This window comes from Myxine glutinosa, chromosome 7 (genome assembly GCF_964187855.1).
Source record: "Myxine glutinosa chromosome 7, kmMyxGlut1.1, whole genome shotgun sequence".
Lineage (NCBI taxonomy): Eukaryota > Metazoa > Chordata > Myxini > Myxiniformes > Myxinidae > Myxine > Myxine glutinosa.
The window spans coordinates 184,550,189-184,568,551 of record NC_136267.1 but is presented as its reverse complement, the minus strand read 5'-3'; the positions used below and the strand labels follow the sequence as shown (position 1 = coordinate 184,568,551).

General features: G+C 46.9%; 1 protein-coding gene across 3 annotated transcripts in view; it reads left to right on the top strand.

The window, feature by feature from the left end:
* The window catches only part of C7H2orf76 (chromosome 7 C2orf76 homolog), a 38,989-nt gene that overhangs the window by 9,952 nt on the left and 10,674 nt on the right, over window positions 1-18,363 (top strand). For all 3 annotated transcript variants that reach the window (XM_078782616.1, XM_068123706.2, XM_068123705.2), the window contains exons 2-3: window positions 5,233-5,371; window positions 11,018-11,068. In XM_078782616.1, the coding sequence (XP_078638742.1) occupies window positions 5,239-5,371; window positions 11,018-11,068 (184 nt within the window). In that variant the 5' untranslated portion in view covers window positions 5,233-5,238. The remainder of the gene's footprint in view (window positions 1-5,232; window positions 5,372-11,017; window positions 11,069-18,363) is intronic.

The following is an 18,363-nucleotide window of genomic DNA, read 5'->3' as shown; positions in this document are numbered from 1 at the left end:
CGGTCACGTGGTTCTGCCGCCATATTTGTTTTAACACAAAAGCTTTCAAAACCACTGAAAACATCCTGGCGATGGTCTGCAATCTCTGATTGCTCTTTCTTGTTTTTATGTTGAAGGCTCCATTCACTGACTATATAGTCCTCATCAAGGCCCGGCTTTAAATAAGAGAGCTGCATTGATAGAAAAGTGAAGAAAGAGCGAATAGTCTAAGTTTTTGAGGAAGTAAAAATCTTCTTTTTGAAAAGGGGAGGAGGGTTGTGTTTGGAAAAACATGAGAAGGCAGTTTTGCAGTGTTTGGAAGTTTGGAAGCCATAGTTTGGCAGTGGAGGTGAAGAAACAAACATCATAACGACCCACCCTTGAGTTGCCGATGGCCACACAATAATCATGACATGTAGTGGATTGTCGCGTATTCCGTGGTTTTGCTAATGGCGGAGGTACTCGAGCAGCAAGTTATTTGGAGCAGAAACAAAAGTAATTTCTGTAGAAAAGAGAAAGAGAGCCAACATTGCCACGTCATTCGATCACGTCGAGCTTTGAAGTCAGATTGGGAGAGTGGATAAGTCGGATTACGTTGATAAGTTGGGAAGAAATTGAGTTTTTGAAGCATTGAAATTAACCTTACTGTCGTTTAAGAATGTACACTAAATAGAATGTCCACACCTCAAGAACAATGTCATGATATAATTCAAAGGAGAAACCTCACTGGAATATAAAAAAGGTTACAACACAGTTAAACAGAACTACTCCGGCATACTCAAACAAGACTCCAAACGACATATCGAGCAGGTCTGTCGATTTAGTCTGAATCTTGTCTTTTATAGTGTTTTGTTGAGACGACGAAATTCTTCTGGGCTTTGGAATGCCGGCTTGAACGATGAGGGTTCGATCAAGAGGTCATGGATTCAGATTGGCAGGCGTAAAAAGCCATCTGGTTTCTATCCCAGCATAAGCCATAAAGATAAGCATTTCAGACCAAGTATTGAGACATTCCATTTGTCTGGAAGGTACATTTTCAGGCTTTAACATGTTGCACAGATTTATCAATGTAGCCTTTTATTTATTTTAAGGATATCTAAGCACATCACATCATTTCTATAATTCATAATGCAGATTACTTAAGGAGTTATCAATAAGAATATTGTTACGTTTATGGGGGGTAGGCAATGGATTACCTTAGGGCCAGGTAGGATTGTATAGGTAGTGTGCTCCGACTGTTGTGAAGAAGAAGAAACCTCCATGTTCCTAAGTAGGTATCCGTTGCACCGGATGTCGTGTAAGGTCGTATATTTGTCCCCATGGCGAGGGGTGGGGTTATGTTAATCAGGTAGGGGTTAAGGGTAAATCCCCTGTATGTAAATTGCCTCTGTGATTTCTCCTTTGTTCCTTATGACACACACCACACCCGCCACACACTCCACATCTAAAATATACACCAAATAAAAGTAACCGGAACCAGGACATTCAACTAGCGCTGGCACTGCCAGCCGCCACATCACAACATCAAGCAGGCAGGTCCGTGAGGCCCCGTCCCAAGGGGTGGCGATTGGTCAGGATGGCCATGGAGCAATGAGATGGACTATTGGATTGGAGCACGCGCGTACATCATCGGATGATGTAAGAGCCCGGGGAACAAAAGAACGGTGTCCCAGCATTTTTTTTCTCTTGGGTCCTGGCTTTAGTGACGAGCAGACGCAGATGCATTCTGTTCTCTTGGTTCGGGGTTTGAAAGCGAGTGGTCATGGTTTTATCCTCACTGTGTGCTGAGTTTACTGTAGACGGTCGCGGCTTGTGTTCTCTTTCTTTTGGTCCGGGCGATTGGTGCGAGCGGACGCATTGTCTTTCCCTGGTTCGTTGGTGCTGACTGCGTGGCGGCTGGGTGCACCTGAGAGACCGTTGGTGCTGTGTGGAGGAGACGACGAGGAAGAGCTCGTCCTGCTAGCTTCACGCTCGGTTGCTGGAGTGAACGAACTGCGCACCAAAGCGTGTTTTCCCGCGCTGCGACGCGGGACCTGTGACGATCCCGGACGGTCAAGGGGACCAGAGCTGAGTACACACATTTATTACTTTCAGTTATTTTTCCCCTTGTGGTTAGCCTGGTGTGGGCTAACCACAAAGCCTGGTGTTGGCTTAGTGGTTACGGTGCTGGTTTGGGATCCTAGGATCCTGGGTTTGAATCCCCTTCGATTGCTGAATTAACGCCAGGGTGGTTGACTCAGCCTGTCATCCTTCCGAGGTCGGCAAATTGAGTATCAGTTCACTGGTAATTCCCTGTGTGTCACAAGAGGCGACTAACACGGTTGACGGCAGGAAGAGCATCCGGCCATAAAACATTGCCTCAAAAAAGGGGACCACGGTGCCCAAAAAAGGCCAACCCCTGCTCTGCAGGGAAAAATGGCCTCTAAAGGTGGTTCTTCTTCTTATACTTATTTTTGCCCTTGTGTTGTATATGGGTCCGTATGGGGGCGTTCCATTTAGGATTTTGGTTTTACCGTGCATTCCTTTTGTTTCCAGCATTATTTTTATTTCACCCTTTTATTGTTGCATTTTAATTCTGTGCCTGTCTTGTTTAATCATTCGTGGTTCGAGGACGCTCCAGTGGAAACCGTGCAGGTAAGCTTCGTCACCCTCCATTCCCATGCGTGTAAAGAAGAGCCGCCATTGTTTGAGTGAATGCCTCGGAGTTAAAGCCCGATCGGCCACTCGTCACTTTGGAGGATCTTAATCCCCCGGTGAACATGACAATATGCTTTTCATTTTATTAGCATTACATTTTCCAAAGATTATAATACTGCTGTGCATCACGATTTGTATTGCAAAGCAACACTTGCTTTCTTGCAATTAGAAGAGTAAGAACAGGATAGAACAGGATACAAGTGATAACTCAATTACTTAAGAAAAGAAGGACATTTCAATAATCTCAGAAGTCCATGAGGACTTCTGTATTACCTTTGCCCTACTGGGAAATCTTTAATCCGAATTTAAAGAGGTGGCTGTGATCAAACGAGATGTAGATCGAGTGAGGGAAGATGGGGAAGATGGGAAAAACATGGAGGAATGCAATGTCGAGTCATCAGCATACGAGTGCATTTGGTTATTTGTAGAAGAATGAAGGTCATTGATAAAAAGAAGGAAGAATGGTGGAGACAGAATCCTGAGGAACACCACTGTTGATAGGAAAGGAGGGAGATATTGAGCCATGGACAATTACAGAGATAGAGTGGTCGGAGGGAAAACTCGATATGAGAGACCAGAGTGAAGGAGGAAAGCCGAAAGAGGGAAGCTTGGATATCAGAACCCGATGCCAAACTCTGTCAAAGGCTTTTGAGATATCAAGGCCTACAACAAAGGATTCCCCAAAGTCTCTCAGAAAAGAGGCCCAGACATTTGTAATGTAAGAAAGGATATCACCGGTAGATTTTACCTTGCGGAAACCATATTGATGGTCAGATAGAAGACTGTGGGATTCAAGATGTTTGAGGAAATGGGAATTGAGAAGACATCAAAGACTTTGGAAATAGTAGAAGTCAGAGCAATAGGACGGTAGTTGGAAGGGTTTGAACGATCACCCTTCTTTAAAATAGGCTGTACAAGTTTCCAGGAAAGAGGAAAAGTTTGGGTTTTTAAACAAAAGCTAAACGAAAGAGGAAGCACGGGAGCAAGTGCTGAACCAAACTCCTTCAAGACACGAGGAGGAATGCCATCTTGTCCATATGTCTTGCTTGTGTCCAGAGAGAGGAGTACTTTTTTGACTGCATGGAACGAGATTATCGGGAGGGGCATAGGATTGGTAAGGGGTGAATCAGAAGGAGATGGAATGTTGGAGTCATCCATTGTGGAACTAGAGGAGAAGAGAGAACCGAAAAGAGTTGCTTTATCAGTCGGAGAGGCAACGATAGTATCATCGGAATGGAAAAGGGAAGCAAAGGTAGAGCGACACAAGTTGTTGGAGATTCTTTTGCTTAATGACCAGAGAGATCTATTAGTGGAAGAAGATGAGAGGTTGTCACATTTATTTTGGATAAAGGAATGCTTCTCCTCGCGAATAACATGTTCGCAATGATTTCTGGCAGATATGAAGGCTGAATGTGAGTCGGAGGAAGAAGAGTTTTTCCTTGTCCGACATGCCGCATCTCGTGCACGAATGGCTGCAGAGCAGGAATTATTGAACCAAGAGTTGGTAGGAGAGGTAAAGTTGAAAGAGAAGGGGATATAATCCTCCATTCCTGCAACAATAACCTCAGATATACGTTCAGCAGAGATGGAGGCATCACCGAGGAGAGGCAGTCGTCTTTCCAGGGAAACCAGAAAACAAGTTTCTAAACCAGTCGAGTCAGCGCGCTATTGGAATGGCAATACCGGTGTTTAGTCGGAGGACTTGGAGGAGAAGGAGTAGTGGTAATTAAAGTGATGTTCACAAGATTGTGGTTATAAGAACCAATTGGATGTGAAATTGTGTGGGTGTAACTCAACGGATTAGAGGTGAAGAACAAATCCACAGCATTGGAAGAGTGGTCACATGACGATCTGGGATATGGATGGGTGGGTGATAATTTGTTCCAAATCATTGAGAATGGAAAATGTAAGAACTTAAACTCTCCCAAAATCCATGTGGGAAGACCTCAACCACTCCCTGTGGAAGGGACATATCATGGCCAACTCGGATGTCTTGGCCTCATGGCAGGAATTAAGATAGTCAAAGAAAGCTGTAAAGTTTGTAGAGTTGGGAGAGCAGGAAGTGAAAAAGAGAAAAATAGTTATGGTCGGGAGACTTAAGCCAGGTGACATCAAAGTTTAGAGATTCCAGGTCCACAAGGTGTACAGCAGGTGTGTTGATGTTGGAGTAGATACACAGACTCCTCCTTTGAAGCGGAATCGTAAGTGAAGGTTGTAGTTTGAAATGTTAAAGGAGTTAACAAGAACATCATGTGATTTGTTTCATGCTGTTGGTTGACTCTTTTATATGAACATTCATCAACATGTTTCTTGCAGTGATTTCCACGAACAACCTTGGCCATTTTGTCCATGGGAATCACCATAAAAATTTGTTTATTTTAAATGTGGACATGACTGATAAAATGTTACCATCTTCATGATGTCATATTGTTATCTTGGAATGCACCTTTTTGATATATTCGTTTTGAATGTTTGTATAAAATGACAATTTGTTCATACTACTTATAAATGGGATGTTGAATCTGGAATGGTTGTTTCTTTGTGTGAACCCTTCAGTTTGTTATGGCTGCGGATGGAGTGACCCTCACTGTACGCTTTGTACGATCGTTTGAGTATCGAAACTTCAGACCAGTTGTCTACCACCGAGTCAACCTGAGCCAGAAAGTGAAAACGTTCATCACCTTCCTGCGGGAAGGTGGGCATGACGCACCATCTCTAGCAGCATCGTAGATGTGAACAGCATTGCATCTTGGAAGGATGTCCTTATTGCATCTTGGAAGGATGTCCTTATTGCATCTTGGAAGGATGTCCTTATTGCATCTTGGAAGGATGCCCTTATTGCATCTTGGAAGGATGTCCTTCTTATTGCATCTTGGAAGGATGTCCTTCTTATTGCATCTTGGAAGGATGTCCTTATTGCATCATGGAAGGATGTCCTTATTGCATCTTGGAAGGATGTCCTTATTGCATCTTGGAAGGTTGTCCTTCTTATTGCATCTTGGAAGGATGTCATTATTGCATCTTGGAAGGATGCCCTTATTGCATCTTGGAAGGATGTCCTTCTTATTGCATCTTGGAAGGATGTCCTGATTGCGTCTTGGAAGGATGTCCTTATTGCATCTTGGAAGGATGTCCTTCTTATTGCATCTTGGAAGGATGTCCTTCTTATTGCATCTTGGATGGATGTCCTTATTGCATCTTGGAAGGATGTCCTTCTTATTGCATCTTGGATGGATGTCCTTCTTATTGCATCTTGGATGGATGTCCTTCTTATTGCATCTTGGAAGGATGTCCTTATTGCATCTTGGAAGGATGTCCTTCTTATTGCATCTTGGAAGGATGTCCTTATTGCATCATGGAAGGATGTCCTTATTGCATCTTGGAAGGATGTCCTTATTGCATCTTGGAAGGATGCCCTTATTGCATCTTGGAAGGATGTCCTTCTTATTGCATCTTGGAAGGATGTCCTTCTTATTGCATCTTGGAAGGATGTCCTTATTGCATCATGGAAGGATGTCCTTATTGCATCTTGGAAGGATGTCCTTATTGCATCTTGGAAGGTTGTCCTTCTTATTGCATCTTGGAAGGATGTCATTATTGCATCATGGAAGGATGTCCTTCTTATTGCATCTTGGAAGGATGTCCTTCTGATTGCGTCTTGGAATGATGTCCTTATTGCATCTTGGAAGGATGTCCTTATTGCATCTTGGAAGGATGTCCTTCTTATTGCATCTTGGATGGATGTCCTTCTTATTGCATCTTGGAAGGATGTCCTTCTTATTGCATCTTGGATGGATGTCCTTCTTATTGCATCTTGGAAGGATGTCCTTATTGCATCTTGGAAGGATGTCCTTCTTATTGCATCTTGGAAGGATGTCCTTATTGCATCTTGGATGGATGTCCTTATTGCATCTTGGATGGATGTCCTTATTGCATCTTGGATGGATGTCCTTCTTATTGCATCTTGGAAGGTTGTCCTTCTTATTGCATCTTGGAAGGATGTCCTTATTGCATCTTGGATGGATGTCCTTCTTATTGCATCTTGGATGGATGTCCTTCTTATTGCATCTTGGAAGGATGTCCTTATTGCATCTTGGAAGGATGTCCTTCTTATTGCATCTTGGAAGGATGTCCTTATTGCACGTTGGATGGATGTCCTTCTTATTGCATCTTGGAAGGATGTCCTTATTGCATCTTGGAAGGATGTCCTTCTTACTGCATCTTGGAAGGATGTCCTTCTTATTGCATCTTGGAAGGATGTCCTTATTGCATCTTGGAAGGATGTCCTTCTTATTGCATCTTGGAAGGATGTCCTTCTTTTTGCATCTTGGAAGGATGTCCTTATTGCATCTTGGAAGGATGTCCTTCTTTTTGCATCTTGGAAGGATGTCCTTCTTTTTGCATCTTGGAAGGATGTCCTCCTTTTTGCATCTTGGAAGGATGTCCTTCTTTTTGCATCTTGGAAGGATGTCCTTCTTTTTGCATCTTGGAAGGATGTCCTTATTGCATCTTGGAAGTATGTCCTTCTTTTTGCATCTTGGAAGGATGTCATTCTTTTTGAGAGACTTTTTTAGGAAGTTGATCAAATGGTCACCTTAAAACTGCAGGTGCATCATTGGACCTGGCTGTAGGTTTTTTGTGCTTTGATGGGGCGAGAAAATGCAAAATGTCTCAGTTACTTTTTACCTCCGCCACCTAAGGTGGACGAACGTTGTGTTTTCATCCCTGTTTGTCTGTCTGTGAGAAGGATATCTCAAAATGTTATAGATGGATTCGGACGAAACTTGGTGGGCAGGTTGGGTGTCTGACAAGGACAAATATATTCGATTTTGGTGAAGATCTGAATATGGATTCGGATATGAGAATTATTTAACTTTTTAAGTGATTCTTCACCATTGGGAGATCGGACCTAAAACGATACATCGTCGAATATCTCAAAAAGTTATTGATGGATTTGGACGAACCTTGGTGGGCAGGTTGGTTGTCTGACAAGGAGGAATTGATTTGGTTTTGGTGAAGATTTTTTGAAGATCCGGATCTGGATACAATCATTTTAAAGTAATTCTTCACCATTGTGAGGTGGGGCCAAATTTATGTGTAGCAGGACATTTCAAAAAGTTGTGGATGGGTTATGACAAAATAGGTGGATGAGTCGGGTCGGTGAGAAGAAGAAGCCGATGAGATTTTAGTTCAGGCCCGGATATTCCGGCCGATCAGTGAGGTATAAAACGTAAACTGTTCAGCCTGGCGGAGGTATGCTCCTACCGAGTGCCGTTCTAGTTGTCGCCACCTCTCCGACAATATCGAAGACGGGGATATTAAAATGAGCTCCGACCGACCGATCATCTGTCCATGTACTTTTATGTACTTGATATTTAAAAAACCGTTGAACATTTCACTCTCGTATGGCAGATATCTATTCTTCATGACAATATCTCAAGTGGATTAGATCACGGCTCCAATTGGCTGAATTATGTTGCAATGGCAACCATCTCAGTAACTTGGCCTGTGTACTTGATATTATAAAAACGTTTAAGATTTAGCTTTGACATTTCACATGTAGCCGATTACTCATGACACCCAAAGGGCATGGGACCAAGAGTATCAGCTCCTTGTTTAAATTGTTTCGTTTCGTTTACTAAAATATTTGAATACTAGGATCCGGATCTTCACCAAAATCGAATCAATTCGTCCTTGTCACACATCCAACATATCTACCAAGTTTCGACTGAATTTGTCCATAACCTTTTGAGATATCCTGCTCACAGACAAACAAACAGGGGTGAAAACATAACCTATGTCCATCTTCAGTAGAGGTGGTAATCATGAGAATGGACTATCCCTATCGACCTATCCCAATGCTGCTTCCTCTATCCCAATGCTGCTTCCTCTATCCCAATGCTGCTTCCTCTATCCCAATGCTGCTTCTTCTATCCCAATGCTGCTTCTATCCCAATGCTGCTTCTTCTATCCCAATGCTGCTTCTTCTATCCCAATGCTGCTTCTTCTATCCCAATGCTGCTTCTTCTATCCCAATGCTGCTTCTTCTATCCCAATGCTGCTTCTTCTATCCCAATGCTGCTTCTTCTATCCCAATGCTGCTTCTTCTATCCCAATGCTGCTTCTTCTATCCCAATGCTGCTTCTTCTATCCCAATGCTTCTTCTTCTATCCCAATGCTGCTTCCCCAATTCCAATGCTGCTTCCCCAATTCCAATGCTGCTTCTTCTATCCCAATGCTGCTTGCTCCATCCCAGGGCTGCTTCTTATATCCAAATGCTGCTTCCTCCATCCCAATACTGCTTCTCCTATCCCAATGCTGCTTCCTCTATCCCAATGCTGCTTCCTCTATCCCAATGCTGCTTCTTCTATCCCAATGCTGCTTCTTCTATCCCAATGCTGCTTCTTCTATCCCAATGCTGCTTCTTCTATCCCAATGCTGCTTCTTCTATCCCAATGCTGCTTCTTCTATCCCAATGCTGCTTCTTCTATCCCAATGCTGCTTCTTCTATCCCAATGCTGCTTCTTCTATCCCAATGCTGCTTCTTCTATCCCAATGCTGCTTCTTCTATCCCAATGCTTCTTCTTCTATCCCAATGCTGCTTCCCCAATTCCAATGCTGCTTCCCCAATTCCAATGCTGCTTCTTCTATCCCAATGCTGCTTGCTCCATCCCAGGGCTGCTTCTTATATCCAAATGCTGCTTCCTCCATCCCAATACTGCTTCTCCTATCCCAATGCTGCTTCCTCTATCCCAATGCTGCTTCCTCTATCCCAATGCTGCTTCTCCGATCCCATTGCTGCTTCTCCGATCCCATTGCTGCTTCTCCGATCCCATTGCTGCTTCCTCTATCCCATTGCTGCTTCCTCTATCCCAATGCTGCTTCCTCTATCCAAATGCTGCTTCCTCTATCCCAATGCTGCTTCCTCTATCTCAATGCTGCTTCTTCTATCCCAATGCTGCTTCCCCAATCCCAATGCTGCTTCCCCAATCCCAATGCTGCTTCCTCTATCCCAATACTGCTTCTCCTATCCCAATGCTGCTTCTCCTATCCCATTGCTGCTTCCCCTATCCCAATGCTGCTTCTTCTATCCCAATGCTGCTTCTTCTATCCCAATGCTGCTTCTTCTATCCCAATGCTGCTTCTTCTATCCCAATGCTGCTTCTTCTATCCCAATGCTGCTTCTTCTATCCCAATGCTGCTTTTTCTATCCCAATGCTGCTTCCGCCATCCCAGTGCTGCTTCCCCAATCCCAATGCTGCTTCCTCTATGCCAATACTGCTTCCCCTATCCCAATGCTGCTTTCTCTATGCCAATGCTGCTACCCTTATCCCAATGCTGCTACCCTTATCCCAATGCTGCTACCCTTATCCCAATGCTGCTACCCTTATCCCAATGCTGCTTCCCCAATCCCAATGCTGCTTCCTCTATCCCAATGCTGCTTCCTCTATCCCAATGATGCTTCCTCTATCCCAATGCTGCTTCTTCTATCCCAATGCTGCTTCTGCTATCCCAATGCTGCTTCTATCGCAATGCTGCTTCCCCAATCCCAATGCTGCTTCCCCAATCCCAATGCTGCTTCCCCAATCCCAATGCTGCTTCCCCAATCCCAATGCTGCTTCACCAATCCCAATGCTGCTTCACCAATCCCAATGCTGCTTCACCAATCCCAATGCTGCTACCCCCATCCCAATGCTGCTACCCCCATCCCAATGCTGCTACCCCTATCCCAATGCTGCTTCCTCCAGCCCAATGCTGCTTCCTCTATCCCAATGCTGCTTCCTCTATCCCAATGCTGCTTCCTCTATCCCAATGCTGCTTCCTCTATCCCAATGCTGCTTCCTCTATCCCAATGCTGCTTCCTCTATCCCAATGCTGCTTCCTCTATCCCAATGCTGCTTCCTCTATCCCAATGCTGCCACCCTTATCACAATGCTGCCACCCTTATCCCAATGCTGCTACCCTTATCCCAATGCTGCTACCCATATCCCAATGCTGCTACCCATATCCCAATGCTGCTACCCATATCCCAATGCTGCTACCCATATCCCAATGCTGCTACCCTTATCCCAATGCTGCTACCCATATCCCAATGCTGCTACCCATATCCCAATGCTGCTACCCATATCCCAATGCTGCTTCCTCTATCCCAATGCTGCTTCCTCTATCCCAATGCTGCTTCCTCTATCCTAATGCTGCTACCCATATCCCAATGCTGCTTCCTCTATCCCAATGCTGCTTCCTCTATCCTAATGCTGCTTCACCTATCCCAATGAAGGGTATATTTTAAGGTAGGTAATGTTTTGCATTTTGGTGGTGGGTTTTTATTTTGTGTCTGCAGATGTTGCTAGCAGACAGAGCTTACCTCCACCTTTCAGGAAACACCAGTATGGTAAGTTTTATTCAGTATATACCGTACATAGTTCATTGGTGGTTTGGGAACATATTGTTGTGGATATGAGGATTGTGTTTTTTTATTGTGTTTTTTATTATTACTGCTTTATTCTGGACCCTCTTTACTCCAGTTATGTATAAAGGTCAAAGGGCGTCCCATAATTAGGTCATAAACAATCACGTCAGCCAATCATAGATTTCCCCCTTGTTGATAGTTATATCTTTATTATGTGTATTAGGGTAAGGCCTTGTCTTCCATTAAGATGACACTCCATTGCACCAAGTGAAACAAGATAGATTCCCTTTCATTCCCATTCCCAAAATCTCCATTTCCAGCTACATCCCCTCCAAGTCTCCATTGCCAACCGCACTGGGCAGTTTGCCAGGTTTGTTACAGCGGTGGGTTGCTGATTTCGCCCCAAAGCCGCCATTAAGCATGTGCTCAGCTCGGGGAAGAAGGGCGTGCCCGCTCATCGTCATCAAGGGCGGAGCCAGAGGGCCGTGCCGACCAATCAGGGCCGAGGCGAGCTGACCGATGGGCGTGTCCTGAAGGCCGGCGGCTTGATTGCCTGAGGCGCTATAAAAGCGTGCGCTCAAGAAGCAAGGAGTTGAGTTGTTGAGTTGAGTGGTTGGACCAGATGAGCTTTTACAGAAGTGGTTGGACCAGATGAGCTTTTACAGAAGTGGTTGGACCAGATGAGCTTTTACAGAAGCAGATGAGCTTTGACAAGACGAGAGAGATGAGTCCTGAAAAGAGCACGCGACGTCCACACAGCCGCAGCAGCAGCAGCCACAGCAGCAACAACAGCAGCTTGGGGCCTGGACGGCAGTTTTGAGCAGGGCCGCGAAGGAACGGCGGCTGCTAAACGCGCCGATCGTGCTGCAGTATCCGTTGGACCTTCCTCTCCCTCCAGCCATCCACCTCCTGCCTTTCCATCCTTTTGTGTACGTGAGTTTCTTCTGTGTGTCTTGTCCCTGGGTTAATTAAGACTGTAGGTAAGCTAGCATTGCACTGTGTCTCTGAATTCTTCTGTAAATTATTTTCTTATCTTTCCTTCTTCCTTGGTTTCTTTCATTCCTGTACATAGTAATAAATTATATTGGTATTCCTTACCCTTTGTCTTCCTTCTTCTTCACATCCTTTGCTTTAGTCTTTTCCCCATTGAATATCTGTGGCGCGATCCGGCCAACGTTCAGGAATCGGGTTAGTCGGGGTAACTGTTCGGCCGTGGTGCCATCCGCTCGGCAAACCAACATCTTATCCGCGGTCCGTAACAATTGGTGTCAGGAGTGTCGGATTCGAACCTGGGACTAAATTTATTTAGCCCAAATTTTGGAACACCAATTGTGTTATTGGCAGTAACAATTGGTGTCGGGAGCGGGGTCGGACCCGAAGCGCACTTAACGCGCTCAAAATTACGAGCTGCCGAAATTTGTTTTGTTTAAAAAAAAAACCCGAATTTTGAAATCGCGCCATGGCTAGTCAAGGCAATCGGATGCCGGTGGGGGAACTAGAAGAGGGGTTAGGAGTAACCCAGGATCAGAGGGAGGAGAACAATGAGGTGGTTGAGGAGGTTTCAGGCGCGCAAGATGGCGCTCTCGCGCACGAGGTTACGGGTGCGCAAAATGGTGCCTCGCACATGGCTACGGTGGCCGCGCCCGCCGCACAAGTGGGAGGGATTGACATGCAGGCCCTCATTGCGCAGCTGCAGGCAGCGGTACAGATTAGTATGGGGAGCAAAATGGAGGCCCTTATGGCCAAGAATAGTGAGCAATTGGGAAACCAAATTGGAGCAATGAGGGACGAAGCGAGGGCTGATAGTGAGCGAACAAGGGACGAAGCGAGGGCTGATAGTGAGCAATTAGAGGGCCAAATGGGGGTAATGGGGGACGAAGTAAGGGGTACCAATGCCCAAATTAAGGGGTTAGACAAGAAATTTGAGGGGTTAGACAATGGGATAGAAGGGGTGAAACATGGGTTAACAGGGGTGGAAAATAGAATGGCTGCCCAGGAGAATCAGATAGAGGGGGTGAAAAATGGGTTAAGGGGGCTAGAAGATAGGATGGAAGGCAAATTGCGGGAAGTAGGGGAGCAATCCGCCCGGGAAAATCAAACGGATGGGGAACCAGATAGAGGAGGTGAAAATCGGGTTAGAAAGTAAATTGGATGCTCAGAAGGATGAATTGGGACAGATGAGGGTGGCATCTACTAAGGAGATGAAGGAGGAGATACGACGAGGTGTAAGCGAGGAGGTCTCGGGGGTACGCGAGGAGGTAAAGCGAGGTGAAAAGCATATGGAGAAAGAGGTGAGGAATAATACGGCTAGGTTACAGGGGGGAATAGAGGGCCTGACGCAGGAGGTGGAACAGCTGACGGTGGGACAGACGGAGTTAGCGGAGCAGGTACAAAAGAACACTGCGGTACTAGGAGGGTTAAAAGCGACACAAAAAGAACTAAGAGACGACTTGATAGCGACGAAGAGGCAATGTCAGATGGTACGTGAGGGACTGACAACGAGGTTGGACGAGGTGACAAGTAATGGAGACGAAGGACCGGGAGGTGAGGGCGCACATAGAAACGGTCAAGGTAGCCTTAGAGGACGAGATAGAGGAGACGCACCGGGAAATAAAAGAGGTGAAGCAAAAGTTAAAGGAGGTGGAAGAGGGGGTGAGTGAAACTAAGAAGAGACGGAGGGAAACTAAGAGAAAAATAAAGGAGGAGGTAATGGAATTGGTACAAGGTCTGTGCTCGAATCGTGATGATGTGCTCGCTAACCAAATAAAGAGTTTGCAGGTGGCGAAGGAGGTGCGGAGACGAGGTGCCAAGGTGAGTGGCGATATACGAGGAAATGTATATGATGTGAGGGGAGCTTCAGTCGGCTTGGGGGTTGATTTGGATCCGGGTGTTCGTGAGAGGCCGTTGGTGAAGTGTGCGACAGGTACGGTGTGCGAAGGAGGAGGTGTGCGAGAATGTCCGACTCTGGGGTGTGTGAGGAAAAAGTGCGCGCCGAGGAGTGAGTGTGCTGTCGAGAGTGAGTTGGTCGTAGCGCGTGTGCGAGGGAGCACATGGAAGCGCGTTGTGGTGAGTGTTACAGAGGATGTAACGGAAGCATGCACGCCTGTGGTGAGTGAGTGTTACGGAGGAAGTAACGAGAGAGTGTGCGCGAGAAAGGTGTGTAACGGACGGGTGCATGAGGAAAGAGTGCGCTGTCAAAAGTAAGGGTGAGTGCGCGACCGAGTGTGGAGGTGAGAGTAGTGAGAGTGACACGGAGCGTGAGTTGGTTGTGGCAGGTGAGAGAGGATGTACACCTGGAATGGAAGGATGCACACCTGGAATGGTAGAGCGTGTGTGGCAATGCACACTTGAGTTGGTCGTGAGGCACGTGATTGGCTGTGCAAGTGAGAACACACCTGTGGTTGTCACAGAGGAGGTGACCGAGGAGGGGCGCGAAGAGGTGTGCGAACGACGAGTGTGTGCAAAGGTGTGCGGTGGTCAGGTGTGTGACAAAATCTGTAAGCGGATGAGTGTATCTGAGTGTGTCAGGGAAGGTGCAATGACAAAGAGCATGGAGACGGCTGGATGTATGAGCAAGGAACGGGCTGCGGGGTGTGAGCATGCAAGTGGAGCATCGACGGTAACCGGGTTAGTGGTTAGAGCGACGTATAGCCGAATCGGGCCCTCGGTGCGCGCCGGGCAGCTTCGCGTGCCGCGAGGACCAGCGGGGATCCGAACCACGGCGGTTTCGAAAGAACCGCCGTACACGATCCACGCTGGGCCTCGCTTTGAACGGCCGCGTCCGTGCTCCACTAGGCGGAGCGGGCAGCCCGATAGGAAGGGTCGTCATGGCGACCCCTTTTTGCTGAGGCGTTCCGGCAGGTTGAGATCGGGCCATTGGACGGCTCTGTGCCGAGATGGTGCGTGGGATCTCGGCCCGGGTAAGCGTCCTTCCCTGCACCGAATGCCGGACGTATCCAACCGCCGGCATCAAGCAACCCGCATTCATTGCTCGGCCGTGCGAAGCCGGGCTGTAGAAGTGAATTGGCGCACCGAGAGGCACTAGTGAGTAGACTGTGATGATGAGGATAGTGTTTTGGACCCGAAATTAGAAAAAGGCAAAATTTGATGATTGGCAAAGGATTGGCAGTGATGATTGGTAGAGTGATTGGCAAATTTTTGATTTGTTGAATTTGGACGAGCCAAATTGGTATTGGGAGATACCCGATGTGGGGGGATGGCAACTCTGCCCTCTCTCACAGCGGGAACAAAGGAGCACTAGTTATGGGGTTTATGGCAGTGAAAACTAGCCCGGGAGGGTTAGGATATAATGATAGGGACCTAGAAGATGACAATAGGTAACGTTAAGATTAGTTAGTGACAATGATACCTGTAGTGGGGACGCAGGTAGATTAGTGTGGATGATAATGACGTGGTATGTGCTTAGTTTAAAGGGAAGACGGGGAGCACTAAGTTAGCAGGGCACCAGGTAGATTAGATGATGCCGTGTGTGTGGTGAACAGGTGTGATTGCACAGGTGTGCAACTGAACAGGTGTATGGAGCAGTGTTTGAGTGAGTGATGGTGATGAGTATTGTGCTGACCAAATGGTCCAGGAAGGACGGAGGGTGCAGGTGGCACCAGGTAAGATTGCACAGGTGTGCAACTACAGGTGAATGAAGAATGGTTGTATGGAATAAATGGTATGGAATATATGGAGTATTGGAATGGATGGTCTTGGAGTGAGTATGGTGGAAATTGTGGAGTGGAGTGGATGGTGCGAAGGTGTGAATGGAGGAAGAGTGGACCCCCATCACGAATACCCGGGGCGGGTAGTGTAAGTGTTAGGTAGAGGGTACAGGTAAATTGTGGTTGGATATTGGCATCTGTGGTGTGGGTGAAAGAATGGTATTTGGATGGGTGCATTAGTGTTGTGGAAATGGCTGGGCGTGTAGCCTGTTAGTGTGTGTAGTTGGTTTGGGCACTCCACCACTGTGAGGATGTCGGCCAGGTGAGGCCGCAGGTGGGCTCTGGGAGCCGGTAGAGTTGTTGTGGATGGGGCCCGAGGATCCGGAGGATGGACCCGGGTAGCCCAGTGCCAGAGGGCACCGAGGGGTGACAGAGCCAGGAGGGGCCTTCCCCAGTTAGATAGGTTAGGTAAGGAGCAGGTAAGCTCGGAGGCAACTACAGTGGTGGAGGTGTGCAGGTGGGTAGGCCTGCTGGGAGAGCTACACGCCCCAGCCCAGAAATTGTGCAAGGGCACCGGGAGATGAATCGGGGGAGTGAGACCCCAAATTGAGAAACACCACAGTTTGGTCAATGGGAATTTGGTTTTTAAAACCACATAGAGTAAGATTGCCAATGGTTTGGCAGGGAAAGACCCCGGGTAGTGTAAAGTGTGTTAAAGTCATTTAGAGGATAGTTAGGATTGAAGTCTCCTTGCACCATCTGCATCCACTCACCTGAGATGACGTACCTCCACACCATGCCAGGTGGTTTTTGTTATTTTTATGATGCAAATGTTTTGGATTGTGAGACACATCATGACGTGGGTGTGACATTGTGCTTGATGTTCCATCTCTCCCTCCTTATGAGGATTGATGATGAATTGGTGATGGCAAATTTTGGTTAGAGGGATTGTGGAGACGAATTTGGTATAGGGGAAATATGGGGAAGACGTGACATTAGCGACGAATTTGTAAATGTGTAGATTTTTGTAAATATGGGGTAAGGGCAAGGGTAGAGTAGGTGACAGGGGGGGGGGGGGTGACGTACGGTAGGGACGAGCTTTCTCACTTCGCTCTCCGTACGCACTTCACCTTGCATTGCCTTGATTGATGTGTACCCTTGTGACCTTACCCCTCGCTCATCTGTCTTTCCCCCCTTTGTCTCCCACATGAGGATCTGTGCGCCACTGGGCGCCGAGGGGAGCGTGCGTGAGTCCACCATTGTGCGCCCGGAACTCCCAGAACCAGCTGTCTGCATCGATGCACCACATTATGGACCACATGTCTGTGGCCGAGCACCACTTATGGACCCCATGTGGGGCATGGCCCCTCTGCTGGAACCGGCCATGAAGGCCCGAAATCTTGCTGGCGGACTTTGGCCACAGGGCACCGATGCCCCACAGGTGAACCACACTAGTCGGCCCCTGTGGGCCATAAATAAATAAAAATGGACACGTTGGATGCATTTCATTTTATGTTCAAATAGGCCGCCAGTAGGAAAAAATGAAAGAAAATGACATCTGGAAGAAAGCAAATAGCCAGCAGAGGGAGCCGAAGAGCAAGAGACCACCTGCAGGGTTAGGGGTTGTTGGTTTATTTTTATTGATGACAGTGATGACTGTGCACCGAATGGTGCTTGAGGGTGTGTTGGTGCATTTTGGGTGCTTTCATGGTGCGTCGATGCAGAGCAGACTGTCTCTCCCCCCCAAAAGAACAATCACAGGTTCTGGGTTAGTTTTGTAAATAAAAGCAGAGCCATTGTAAATAATGCTCCCCACCATCAGTGTATAGTTTGAAGACCATTCCGCAATTCGGTTAGCTGTGGGCGTGAATCTGTTAGGCAGGGTGCAATGGAGCAGCGGGACATATTTATTTATGTTTTAAAACTGTCGCACTCAGGGTCAGGTTAAAAGTAGAGGGAACTACACCTACTTGTCACACTAAGTTAAAGTTATAGGCCCGGGACGTGCCTAAGAGGAGGAGGGTGCAGTGTTGTGGATATGAGGATTGTGTTTTTTTATTGTTTTTTATTATTAGTGCTTTATTCTGGACCCTCCTTACTCCAGTTATGTATAAAGGTCAAAGGGTGTCCCATAATTAGGTCATAAACAATCACGTCAGCCAATCATAGATTTCCCCCTTGTTGATAGTTATATCTTTATTATGTGTATTAGGGTAAGGCCTTGTCTTCCATTAAGATGACACTCCATTGCACCAAGTGAAATAAGATAGATTCCCTTTCATCCCCATTCCCAAAATCTCCATTTCCAGCTACATCCCCTCCAAGTCTCCATTGCCAACCGCACTGGGCAGTTTTCCAGGTTTGTTACAGCGGTGGGTTGCTGATTTCGCCCCAAAGCCGCCATTAAGCATGTGCTCAGCTCGGGGAAGAAGGGCGTGCCCGCCCATTGTCATCAAGGGCGGAGCCAGAGGGCCGTGCCGACCAATCAGGGCCGAGGCGAGCTGACCGATGGGCGTGTCCTGAAGGCCGGCGGCTTGATCGCCTGAGGCGCTATAAAAGTGCGCGCGCAAGAAGAAAGGAGTTGAGTTGTTGAGTTGAGTGGTTGGACCA